This window comes from Enoplosus armatus, chromosome 3, assembly GCF_043641665.1.
Source record: "Enoplosus armatus isolate fEnoArm2 chromosome 3, fEnoArm2.hap1, whole genome shotgun sequence".
NCBI lineage: Eukaryota > Metazoa > Chordata > Actinopteri > Centrarchiformes > Enoplosidae > Enoplosus > Enoplosus armatus.
In genome coordinates, this window is record NC_092182.1 from 25113772 (window position 1) to 25127357 (window position 13586).

A 13586-nucleotide genomic window follows, 5' to 3' on the forward strand; every position below is an offset into this window, starting at 1 on the left:
CATGACATATGTGTGACATAGGGACTGTTTGCTGCTGGGAGCCCTCAACAGTGGTACCAGTTTTGTGTCTGGCTTCGCAATATTTTCCGTCCTGGGCTTCATGGCACAAGAGCAAGGGGTGGACATTGCTGATGTGGCAGAGTCAGGTACGAGGGTTCTGTAAAGGCGGCAGTGATGGTGGGCGCTGCTTCCTGGTTAACAAATAAAACAACAGTAATAAAAGAAAAACAGCAATGAAACCCAAAAGAGAATTAGCCAACACGTTTCATTCAGAAATGAATTATATTAAATGGATTTCTTGATGAATTAAATGGATTCCTTGTTTAATTACAAATGACGGCATCGGAATATGGAAGTTTCCGCAATCAAACACTCCTTGACAAAAGCAGACTGTGAGAAAATATGAACATATTTGGTCGGTTTGTTAGCGCATCATTCGAGTGAAGCAAGTTGGTTGGATTAGGCTTAAGAGAGAGATGTTGGAAAAATGATTTCGTTTTTGAGTTGGAGACATTAAGAGATGAAAAATAAGCTAGAATTTACACTTAGAATTAGCTTTGTGATGATGTACAGGGCATCTTGTGCCTAGTTTAAACATGCTTTCCACCGACACGTGACAAACTGATGTCACCATTGTTGTGGTTCCTGTCTATTTGACTGACATATTGGCATATGGGGTTATTAGTTGTTTCTACATTTTAACTATATAAGCAATATAGTGACTAAATCACAAAACTCCATGGAAAACATGAACTACGGAACATTTCAGCAAAGTAACAAAAGACTATCTCAGTTTTGTGACATGTATTCATGATCAAATGAGACTGACACGTTTTGGAAAGGCTTTCATGCAACCATAAGTGCCAACACCTTGTCCATGGGATTAAAGTATATCTCTGACAGTTTCTCAAGTCTTACCTTGTGATAGTTTACAATTACTCTATGAGGCTGCACATGCAACTTTGTCTTTATGTGGATACAAAGTTAGCCCAGCCTAAGGTGGAAGTCATACCTGGTTTTCCGATGGAATCACACAAGGATTTCATTTATGCTGGTTTTTCAAATCCCAAAGCAGATCTAAGATGACTGTTGACTCATTCTTTAAAAGCACCAGTTACACTCAAGGAAAGGTGTTAACACACCAACAGAGAGCTGAAAGCTGTTTTTTTTTCTAGAACTACTTTTTGGGCTTGTTTGGAAAGTTTGGATCTCCTCTTTTCTGGATTTGACATGCTTCCGTTACATGCTTAAGACATCTTGTTTGACATCAAATGAGACACAAATTGAAACTTCAAGTACTTTTGTGAAACCCAGGCTTCACCTATTGCCCCAAGATCATCCAGTTTGACGAAAGCAAGTGTAGCTTAACACTGGATACTGGACAAACTCTGTCCATGCTACCAACCCAGTCGATATGAATATTGGACAATTCTGTAGTCTCCAATTTATATCCAGTGCCAAAATTCTTTTTGCAGAATTGTGCAATGTCAACGTTGTGTTTGGCGAGTGGGTTGATGCTCCACAGGATACCAAAGAATAGAAGTGTATATCAGAGGAACTAGAGAGAGAGCATGGCAATCCTGGACACTCCATGGCACATGGGCAACATGGAACTCAGTTACCAATGAAGAGGTCATTTTCCGGCCTAAACAACTGTCCATGTGCTGTGAGGCTAAGAGTAGAGCAGGTCAGGTAGACAGCAGAATGCAATACGTGTTCATGCTAAGTCATCTGCCAGGTAAAGAAGTGATCAAAAGTTTAAGAACATCACAAGTAAGTCTGAGAGTTGACTGAATACAGTGTGGTTTTCACAGTGCAGCTTCAGCACACATACAATGTCTTCTGTTGACTCATGAGTGTACTAAAAACAAAAAGAACTAATTGAAAATGTAGGTTTTAGAATGCAATATTTTATGTTTTGTACAGTCGAGTAATGACTTATCCTATTTCACGAGTTAACATACTCCAGTTTTGATTAACGTTCTGCAAGCGTTTCCCTTCTCAGGGAATGGAAGTTGGTACTATTTTCTGAGTCAACGCTGTGTTTGGTTGGATGCCTTGTCATAATTCACAACAAAAACTGAACATATCTTGCTATCAGCTGCAATGCTGTTTTGCTGTTATGGCTGCTTCCTTGTTTCTTGACTTCTGTCACTGTTCTCAGTGTAGTATCAATGTCACTTTAGACCTCAGGGAAAAAAAAGCATCTGCTGCTGTTTTGCAATGGCCATTTTGCATTCCTCCCAGGATCATGCTAAATTGCTCGAGTGACGTAGGTGTTGATATACTTAAATTATTTGACAAACCAATATTCACTTTATTTACCTTTTCTAGCAGTTGATTGCCTCCATGTAAAGGCTTTCAGCTGCCTGGAAAGGTGAATCAAGCATACCCTATGCAGGTTGAATATTTCATTGGTGTTTACAGTGGTCTACAGTGTTTTTGGTAACTTAATTCCACACAACACATACAGTATACTAGCTACGATCCACTACATACTCTACACACATCCATTTATAGTATGCTTCACAATGGCTTACCTCCACAGAGATGCAGTTACACAATACTCTGAATAATTTAAACTACATATTATACTCTACATGTTCTTTATTATTGTTCTGTTTTCCAAGTCAGTAATAGTTATCCTTGTAATATGTCATTGTAAATGATTTAAAATGGCTTCATGTGTTAAGTGCATACAGTTAGTAAAGTAATGTTTACAGAGAAGGAAGTAACAGGTAAGTAAAGATGTGTATTAGACATACTAATACCTTTTTCACCTTGCTTTATACAAATACATAAAACAGACACACGCACACACAAACATCTGTTCACAGTATTGTAGCCCAGGTTTGATCATGCATTCACAACTGGTTCTGCGTCTCCATCGTTTGGGGCCTTTTTCCTTCCCACAGGGATGCAGATCAGATGAGCTTATAATGATACTAATGTTGCCTCCCCCCCACACCCCTCTGTCTGCTCTTACCCCCTACCCCCTCCTCTGCAGGTCCAGGCCTGGCGTTCATTGCCTACCCCAAGGCTGTAACCATGATGCCTTTTCCTACAGCCTGGGCAATCCTCTTCTTCATTATGCTGCTGCTGCTTGGCCTCGACAGTCAGGTCAGCCGAATCGTCGGAACACATTACCAGCTGTTAGAGCTGCAGGTGCCTAGATGTTAAGGAGGTTCAAACGGTCGTAATTGAGGTGCCCATGAGCAAAACACTTAACTGCTCATTGGCCAACAATAGAAACCTGTGCACAAACTCTAAGGGAGTTTAAGAAAACAATGAACGTGTTAAACACTTCAGTGGCTTTCTACTTTGTGTCACAAAAGAAAACAATATAGTAAAAAATATTCCTCACAGTCCAGAAGCACACACATCCTGAAAATGAACATGTGTGCTCACTCAAGCCTCCCAGAATAAATGAATTTAATCAAAACTGCTTAAGCCAAATTTACACATAAATGGCTCCAAACAGCAGCAAGAGAAGATGCTTTTTTACCAAAGGATGATAATTAAAAGATGTAAAGCGTAAAATGGTTGTCAGTGGACCTGTATCCATACTTTTTTGATAACAACACTGTGTCTCTGTGTCGCCCTGCAGTTTGTGGAGGTGGAAGGGCAGATCACATCACTGGTGGATCTGTATCCGTCCTTCCTAAGGAAGGGTTACCGCAGAGAGGTCTTCATCGCTATCCTCTGCTGCATCAGCTACCTGCTTGGACTCACCATGGTTACCAAGGTAACAACGTCATGAAAAGTGAACAGAAAAACTAAAATAAAAAGGACCAGCACCAGTAATCGTGACCAGAACACATGTAGGAACAAAGTAAACATCAGAAAACTCAGAAAATAATACACCTTAATGGTTTTAGTGCTATGAACTATCGTCATTCATCTCATTCATCAGTCTTTCATGTTTGAGGAAATTACAGCATTTGAAGAAGTCACAATTACAGTATTTGTCCAGTATAAATATGCGTGCAGCACCTATTGATAATTGCGTGTATATATACAGTATATATACAGTATATACTGTGGCTGCTGACCTCTTTTCAGGCTCGAGCCAGAAACAACAGTGTTCAGATAGCTATTAGTGCTGGTCCCTGGGGAGATGACAGGGGGCTATTTATACTGTCAAGTCATGAGAACTTCCCTTCCCTCCTCTGGTAATAATAGATACAGTAGACCTGACTTAGCTTTTACAAATCTTTCTCTTCCTCCTCCTTCTCTCCTATTTCTGTCTCTTGTCTGTTTTCCCCTGTTTCTCATCATTTTTTTTTACTCCTTTCCTTCATGTCCTCTCATCTGCTTCTACTTCTCCTGTTTATCTTAAATTCTTCTGCGTCATCTGTCTTTATACTTGTCCTCCCTTGTTCTCTCTTCTTTACTGAACTTTTTGTTTCTCATAACTTTTTTGTCTGCATCACCCATGTTGATTCTCTCTATTTCAACCTTTCCTCCACCTTGAATTATATAGACACATCATTGTGATGTATCACCCTCCCAACAGTTGCCCTGTACAAGTAGACCGTTCTCACTGTGGACATTTTGACTTGTCAAATACAAGTGTAACAGTCATAAATGTCCCAGGGCTCTGGTGCATGCTGGCTCACAAGTGTGGCTTAGTGGGACGCCTACACAAAATGTCATAGCACAGTCTGCTATGAGAAAGGTCACTTTTTTGGTTTCAGAAACTTCACACTATCTCTGTAAGAGTTAGAAGAGCCTTAAGGTCTGGGTGTGAGACAAATTTGAGTAGACAAATGATACCTTGAATTATGACGCATCGTTTCTTTAAGTTTCATCAAAATTAGACCAGTTTCACAAGATTTCTTGCACCTTCCTTCCACAGAGCGCAGACATCTCAAACAAAGATTGTCCACATGCCAAAATGTTTGACAGAATAGCATAAATAGCAGACCACTATAGGTAACTTTCCACCTTGACTGAAACTGCTCGGTGTGGTTTGCAAAGACGCTAGCATAAAACGCTCTGGTTTGTTTGAGTTTCTTTAAACCAACCACAGTCATCTGTGGCAACACTAAGCCCAGGATGCAGCGACGGTGCCCTTGCAAAGCCGTAACACACAGATAGCAGAAAAGGAGGACTGAAGTAGTCGGCCAACGGCAGACTTAAACCGAAAGCCTACATCCTGTGAGCCAGACTACGGTTAGCATAACGAGTCGGTTGCTGGCTATTTATGTCAAACAAAATAGAAATGTGTAAGACCTCCGATGAGGTACATTCTTTTTCCAAAACCTACTTTAAAACAGGAAAAATCTGTAGGTTGAGTCCATCCATTGTCTCCAATTCCTCCACTTAATCTCACACTCCCCCCTCTCTTTCTGTCTCCGAGACGATCATACTTTCACCTTCTATCATCACTCTTTTCTTCATCCATCCTCATCCTCTCATTCCTCTCAAACCACCACCCTCCCAGCCCTCTTTCTGTTCTCACACAACATTTAACCTTCTCACTGTCATTCTATTTTCTGCCCCCCCCCCCCCCCCCCCCGCCCTCTCTCTCTGTCCCTCTGTCGTTCCCATGACAACATCTTTTTATGGCTGTGGTGGCCTGGTTCAAGTTTAGGATTCCCATGATTGTTAAAACATTTTTCACACTGGACACACACACACGTGAGCACACACGAGCATGTGCGCACACACTCGCAGACACAGAGGCAGTCTCACGTGTGGACATGTTTAGTCTTAAAATATCTCTTTCTCCCCGCTGTATCTTTTTAATGATCTTTCAAGATTTACGTGTATGTTTTACAATATTATATGTTCCTTTAGCTCAGTACATTGAGGAATCACCTTTCTGTCACTGAAAAGAATATAGACCCTGCACATGCCTTTTAAAACAATTAAAATCTGTCTGTCTGTCTGTGTCTCTGCAGGGTGGCATGTATGTTTTCCAGCTGTTTGATTTCTATGCAGCTAGCGGTGTGTGCCTTCTGTGGGTGGCATTCTTTGAATGTATAGCTGTTGCCTGGGTTTATGGTGAGTACAGTCCTTCAAAAAAATACCAAATATTATGTAGGATGTATACTAATGACATACCAGCAGACTTTAGTGCACAGGAATTTAATGCTTCTGACGTGATGTTGAATGTGATGTCCAGTTGACTTTGCACTCTCTCAAAGAGCATCTACTTAAAAGGCCAAGATAGATAACTGCATTACAGCAAAGTCCATTTAGCAACAGCAAATCTAGCTATCAGACCACATGCAAAATGCTGGTAATGCAACTGCAAATACAAGGAGGTTTTATATGTACATGTTGAAATCATATACATTTTTGCATTATAAAAGCAACTGAAAATCATCAATGCACAGGGCATCCAAGATTGGCCATTTGGATTAATGGTTATTCCCTGTGATTTTGGTTGATTTTTTTTTTTCTGCATTGTACTTTTATTGCGTCTCTGAAAGTTATTTTTATTTTCTCCGTTTACCGAGTACGTTTTTAATCAGAAGGTTTTTATCGTCTTCACAGGCGTTGATAATTTCTACGATGCTCTTGAGGACATGCTTGGCTACAGACCAAATCCTTGGATGAAATGGAGCTGGACTGTTATCACTCCTTTACTGTGCATGGTGAGGGCTTGCTTTTGTTGTTTTATTGTAATAAACAGAAAACTATAATCATTGGCTAACTTCGGTACGTTTGGTGTACATTGACTTTTTGATTGATACAAATGACCAGACACAAAAATGTTTAAAATGTGAAACTATCCCTTTCAAGCCTGACAGGAATCTGTATTCAAACATTTGTTCCTCTTTGTCTCCAGGGCTGCTTTATCTTCTCCTTGGTCAAATACAAGCCATTGATGTACAACAAGGTCTACGAGTATCCTGACTGGGCCATCGGAATAGGTTGGACTCTGGCCTTGGCCTCCATGATCTGCATCCCCATGGTGGTTGTCATCAAGATCATCCGATCTGATGGACCACTCATTGAGGTGGGTGGAGTGGCCATCTTGGTTTTGTTTATAAGGCTGGTTCAGGTCAGAGATTAAATTTATGCTAATTCCTTTGAATGACATAGACTATAAAAAAATCTAAGTTATTATTCAAATCACCTCTTCAAATGCAGATTTTGTAGGTTTTTATTCTATGCAATTGGTTTCTCCAATACACCTCTCCTTCCTTCCTCCTTTCCTGCAGAGGATCAAGGCGGTGGCAGCCCCGGTTCGTGGTGGGGCCAGCTCCCGTCCCGCAGACCACCGTGGCCCAAAGGAGCTGTCCTACCCGCTGGACCCCAATGGGAACAAGGGCCTGTTGATGAAGGCCCCTACCCACACCATCGTAGAAACCATGATGTAAAGGAGTGAGGCGGGGGCTCTCCATGAGATCGCTCTCCTCTCCTCTCCTGTCCTCTAAAATGCTTCTAAAGCTAGCTAGCTTTCTGTCTATCTGTCTATCTGTCTGTCTGGTGGACTGATAAGGGTTTTAAGGAAAAAAAAAATCCCGTTTCAAATCTTTTAGGAATACTTTGGAAGTAGTTTGGTCTTGGTGGTTTTCTTAAGAGAGTAGCAATCACATTTAAAATCTATTTCTGAATTGTTCACGAGCTGTTTTTTTTTTTTTTTCTATTTGTAATATTCATGTGACTACACGTCCCACTATTGTGTCGTTTAAAGTGGCAAGTTAGCACCAGCCTCTGATCATATGCTGGTACATCTCTGTTTGTTCCACCAGCTACTTTCGCAGAAAACCAGCCATTGTTCTAAAAAAAGGAAGAAAGTGGCTATTGAGTCTTGGAATCAAACAGCCTTTTGTAGCCACGATATGAAAAACGTTTCCTACATTGATCACAGATCACCAAAAGCAGGTTTTTTTTGGGGCTGTTCTTGGAATATATGTAACAGCTCTTTGCCTGCAATACAATGAACAGGGTGTACTTATCTGAGGGCATGTGCCATAGGGTTCGACTTTGGCTTATTCTGTTCCACTGTGTTCAGTAGAGGCCCAGTTTAGATGAAGTTGAAGATTGAGGCACTACAGGTACAGCATTATTAACAAAAAGATCCAATGTCATACCCATGTCACAATTAGAGATAGGCAGGTATAAAGTCACATGTCCGCCTTCAGTAATCAGAAATTCTGAAAAGCATCTTGATGTTGTTTCAGCTGCACTAGGCAAGATTTTTAGTGAGAAATATGAGCAAACTTACCAACCTAAATTTCAAAATGTGGCTGTCACAAGGAAAGTGTCCCAATTCCACTTATTTTACATCATGTAGATTGATTTCTTTCTGTCTAAATCTAACGCTGGTATCAGATATGGATACTTCTCTACCAACAAAACATGCCAAATCAAAACTCAAGAGCAAAAATCCAAAGCTGCAGCCACCAAAGATAAATGCTTTCCCTTTGCTTCCTCTTGTTTCTCTTTTAATCATAGATCAGCCAGTTTGGTAACCATGAGTATGCTGAAAATACGCCACTCCTTTGGAGCCACTAATACACAAAATTGCCTGGTGCAGCTAAAAAAAACTGTAAAAGAAAAATCTGATAAATGTATAATTGACACAGCCATGATAGCCGATGACCCTTATCAAACCAGGATACTGGTTCTTAAATGCACCTTAGCACAAATATCCCCATCGTCCATAGCCATAAACTATGGGTATAAAAGAAAACTCGCACTGAGACTGTGTCGGGGAAACCCGCTCCTGCACAAAGAGAGAGGTATCTGAAAGGATTTGAAGTGGGGAGGTTGAACCCTTGAGTGTGTTGTCTGTGGCGTACTGTACAGTAGTAGCTAATCAGTCTATCTATATCTATCTCTCTATCTATCTTTCTCTGTCCTAGACCAGTTTACAGTACATTAGTGACTGCACTAGGCACTCTTGGCTTACAATTTTGGATTGGATTTATTTTGTTTTCTACAGAGGAAGTTACATTATTATTAGTTTTTCCTCTGTCAATGTTTAGATTTTTTTTATTAAGACTATAATGTTATTGGTATTCACTATTGATGATAATTGCTGTAGTTTTACATAGAAGAAGGAACACTTCTTTCATCTGGTGAAAATACTAAGCTATTACACAAATCATACATTTACAGTGGCAGCCATTGTAGTAATAGTCCTCATGATACATTTTTTTCTGCGTTGGTCCTGCCAACAATTCTGTCTTTAGCATCCCAAATATTTTCTCTTGTCGGGATGTGGGTCAACATTCAGCGAGCAGTTCAATGTACAGTAAAAAAAAATAAAAATGGGAATTCTACAATGGCTCAATCTGTAAGTTGGTAGGTGTTGGGGGGGTTTATAGCTTTTCTTCTTCTGTAAATACCAGGGGACAGTATTTAATTTGATTAAATCCAGCCAGACAGGGCACTGTAGCCAATGGTTAAACATGTCACCGACTCAGTGACTCAAGGCAACCATTGGTTGGGTGACACTCCCAACAAATCAGCCAGTGTCAGACTGTCAGACTGTCAACTCGTCTGAGAGTCAAACTCCTTTCCAGACACTGTGAAACGTGGCAGCTGGCTGCAGACAAATCAGAGCCAGTGAGTGACAGAGTTTGGTCACGTTTTTTTCCACGGTCACCATGTTGCTTCACGTCATCTAAAATGAGAGCTGAAGAGCTTCATTTTAAACAAGGAACACCAACTCTTCTAATAAACAATTACAAGGTCAAAACATGATTTGACTGACAGTGCAAGGTTTAGAAATTCTACACATTGCAAATTAAATTCTTTAAAAGTTAGTGGGAATTGGGTGTCTATCATCAGAATGAGTTTTGTGTCATAGCAACAGTAAGCGAAGTGTGTAAAGTCAGACTTACACTTTGTAAGACCTCAAAATGCTGCCTGGAATTCAAGTTAAGCCTAACCAAAAACAAAAATGAAGAGACGATAGTAGTAAACTTCTGATCGACTATACTTTAGTTAATGAAAGCTGTGAAATTTGGCACTGCATAAGAAAATGACGCTGGTAAATTGTGTCCCACAACCCTAAAACCTGCACTTAACATATGTTAATCCATTTAACTTCATCAATATTATGGCTGTCTACAGACATTGCAAATGAGCTGATCTGAACCATTGGCAACTGAAAGCAGACTATCTAAGAAGTATGGCAGTTCCAACTGTTACATTCATTTTATTATGTCTGTGTAACAAGGGGTTTCCCATGTGTATGTGTCACCAGCGACCATCCACTCAGGACCATCTATGTAGTGCTTTTATCTACTGTATAGCTGCATTAGACTTGTAACTGTGGGTGACAAATTAATTTAATGGTAGCAATCACAATTGATGTTTTTGTCCAGCTTAAAAAGGCCATTGGATCAGTTATTTGCCACACAGAATGGAAAATCGCACACCTTAACTGCCTATTTTATCCACAATCAAAGGCAAAAATATAGAGTGAGTTTTTATTGCACTTTATTTGTATAATTTGGACTTCATATCAAATGACTCCAAAACAACCACTGCCATCTTTTTATTCAGGGTCCTCATTGGCCTCCAAAGTAAAAAAAAAAAAGAAGAAGAGAAACATCTGAATACTGTCACAACACTTAAAGTGCTTCTGTTCTCCCAAAAGCAGACATATTAAAATAGATCAAAATGTCATTCACATCAAATATACAGTACACATGCATTGCAGGAACAGATCACATCAGAAGTGATTGTGAGACCAAGGCCTCATTTTGTGTTTCATCTAAGCTTTGATAATTTTTTTGTCAGTTTATTTCATTTCTTCACATAGAATAAAGAAGTTCATATCATTAAAAGGGATTTGTGAAACCAAATCCACAGCAGACATCTATTTTCATACAGTAACAAACTTTTCCTATATAAGTCTTCTTTGTACAGCTAAGCTCCCATTGCAGACCTCCCATTTTAATACAGATACAAAGCTTCATTTTAATCTTAAACTTTTGTACAGATCTCGTTATTGATTCCCCTGAAGGATCTTTGCACTTAGGTTAAAAAATTGCATTTAAAGATCTGTCAGCATCTTCCAGTAAGAACAACAGCATCAGAAACCATTAAATAACACATACACAATCATTTATGGCATTTTGAAAACAAACTTCAGCTTTGGTGCATCTATGACATTTCTAAATTTCTGGGTTGTTACACAGTTTGATCATTTCTAAGATGCACAAAATTAAAATTAAACAAACCACAGACACAATAATCAGTTTAGATCATGTAAATATATATACTTTCACAAGTGAATAAGATCTTCCCCTAGTGCTAAGATCCTTCTTTCGGTGGGGAAACATGGACTAGAAATAATAACTAATGCAGTCATTTATTGGTTTATTCTGCCTCTCTGTGTATATTTACAGTATGTATCAGTCCCTCTGCCTTCTTACACTCCCCGTCAGTTAGCCTACGTAAACCCTCTGTTAACCCAAGCTAACCAATTTTTCTCAGAGATAATGCATTTGCAAGAGAATCGAAGCATTAGCGATGCACAAGTTTTTACCGCCGAATGTTGAAATGCGAAAGTCACCTGCGGGTGAATGTAAAAGTTTCTGAAGATTTATTTTTTAGGGTGAAAAAAAAAATTTTTTTGTTTCTTTTAATTTGTATTGATCTTGTTTTATTGAATTCAGCAGTTTCTTGTTTTATTTTGTTTTTGATTGTGTGTCTGTCACATTTGCCTTTTGTATTCCAAATATTGTGTATTTGAACCTCTGTCATTGGAGTAACATGTACAACTATCAATCAAAAAACAAACAAAAAAAAAGCTACAATTTGTTACGTGCAATACTTTGTAGAATACTTTTATTTTTCATGCTGTTTTTCCAAGAGGTGGTACTAACCTTTGAAGTAAGACGATAGCCTGTGAATTCTTGAAGAGGAACATCTCGATCTTCAGGGTCCAGTTAAATTAAAACCTGCCACAAAATGCTCTGCAGTGTGGAACTAAACCAAACTAAACCACTCTTCCATCAAAGATCTTGTGGTTTGAAATGTACTGAGAATAAAATGATTACTGAACTTTGTCACATCAAACTGAATTTCTTAGTGAAATACGATTTTTTTATTTTTGTCGGAATGCTAAGTTGTGAGTTTGTGAGGGGTATTGAACAGTAACACTGCCACTAAGCCCACCATCTTTCTACCTGCCTATATTTATCTCAGTACTGCTGTGTTGCTAAAAATCAGGCAGCTTTCCAAAAGCCCGCCACCACCAAAGTTCACCATATTTAATCGACAACACATCAGCGATATCTCTAAAAATCTAACCAGTACCAGATAGGGTTTATAAGTCTAATTTCCTTGTGATGGAACAAATACCTTGGAGCAATTTCAGCTGCTTTTGGGAAGCTTGCCCCTCAGCAACAAAAGCAGTAAATCCAATAAAAACCAGATTACACCATATCAAATGTGGGCTTTTCTTTTAAAACCTTGTATGCAATTTCTACATTCTGCTTATTCAGACATTTCTATCTAAATCCAACTCTGCTCCACCAAACCCTGCAACCTTAGTGCTTTATCAAAAAAAAGTGAAAAACCAAACTACATCTACACAGGAACAGATAGCCTGATTTTAAATCCCATGTTGCCTACATCATGTTCATTACTGGTATGAAAACACCACCATATCTGCAGGATTCAGAATCTGATTGTCTGTTTCTGTGATATAGATGCAACATTAGACCATACAGATGTGATCTTCAGGCTATGTAGAAGTGACACAAACCTGTTTTTATCACTGAAGTCTCTCTGTGACTCTGCAAAGGAAGATAAATGAGGCTCCATTTCCTGGCAGCACCCTCAATGGAAACATCATCTTCACGCTTTGGTATGATGTTTGAAAAAGATGTCATCCTCACTCAAGAGAAGTTGTGATGTAAACTAATTCAACTTTTGGATTCAAGTTTTGACTTGTGAGGACAAGATTCTAACAATGAAACGAAAGGCTGTAAAATGATCTTCCCTCATTTCACTTGCTTAAATGATGGCGATCTCAGCACTGAGTTCTCTGGGAAATGGAGTCCCGCTCATCCTCCCCATCCTCTCTATCGTCAGACTCATTCTGATCACGGTCTCCATTGACAATGCCTCTGTCTTTCCTGCATTAAACTGTATACCAGCCCTTCCTTTTTTGAGAATGTACATGGGAAAATGTTTTTTAATTCTTGGTGAAGAAAAAAACATTTTTAAAAGAATTTGAAAGCTTTTATTTTTTATTTCTATGGCCAACCTGTAAGCTAGAAAAAAAAAAAAAGAAAAAAAAATATGTGTTCGAACAGGTTTTACAAAGGTGTAAAACTTTTTTTATTTCTTAATAAAAAATTTGTCTTCAGAAAATGAGGTCAGAGTTTCATGTGTCTGGATGATTGTTCAACATTTTCAGGTGCTGAGGCATTTACACACACACACATACACACACACACACACAAATGATTCCATTCAAGTTCAATTTCCCAACTCGAGGGACTTATGTACCTAAATCCCCTTGACAACATAATAAACTCTAATCCTACAAAGCCTGTAATACAAGATTTGAGGTATTCAAGCCAACGCAGGAGGCTGCACTCCAGCACATTCGCTGCTGCCAGTTTTCCTTAAATATGAGAAAGTAATCAAATGGGTTG

The 13586-nt window shown here is 39.1% G+C and overlaps 1 protein-coding gene across 2 annotated transcripts in view; it reads left to right on the forward strand.

Moving 5' to 3' along the window:
• The window catches only part of LOC139282422 (sodium- and chloride-dependent taurine transporter-like), a 32585-nt gene extending 20603 nt beyond the window's left edge, over positions 1 to 11982 (forward strand). For both annotated transcript variants that reach the window (XM_070902127.1, XM_070902128.1), the window contains exons 9-15: positions 22 to 146; positions 3008 to 3120; positions 3608 to 3745; positions 5907 to 6009; positions 6505 to 6605; positions 6800 to 6970; positions 7176 to 11982. In XM_070902127.1, coding sequence (XP_070758228.1) covers positions 22 to 146; positions 3008 to 3120; positions 3608 to 3745; positions 5907 to 6009; positions 6505 to 6605; positions 6800 to 6970; positions 7176 to 7334 — 910 coding nt within the window. In that variant the 3' untranslated portion in view covers positions 7335 to 11982. The remainder of the gene's footprint in view (positions 1 to 21; positions 147 to 3007; positions 3121 to 3607; positions 3746 to 5906; positions 6010 to 6504; positions 6606 to 6799; positions 6971 to 7175) is intronic.
• Positions 11983 to 13586: the final 1604 nt, after the last annotated feature.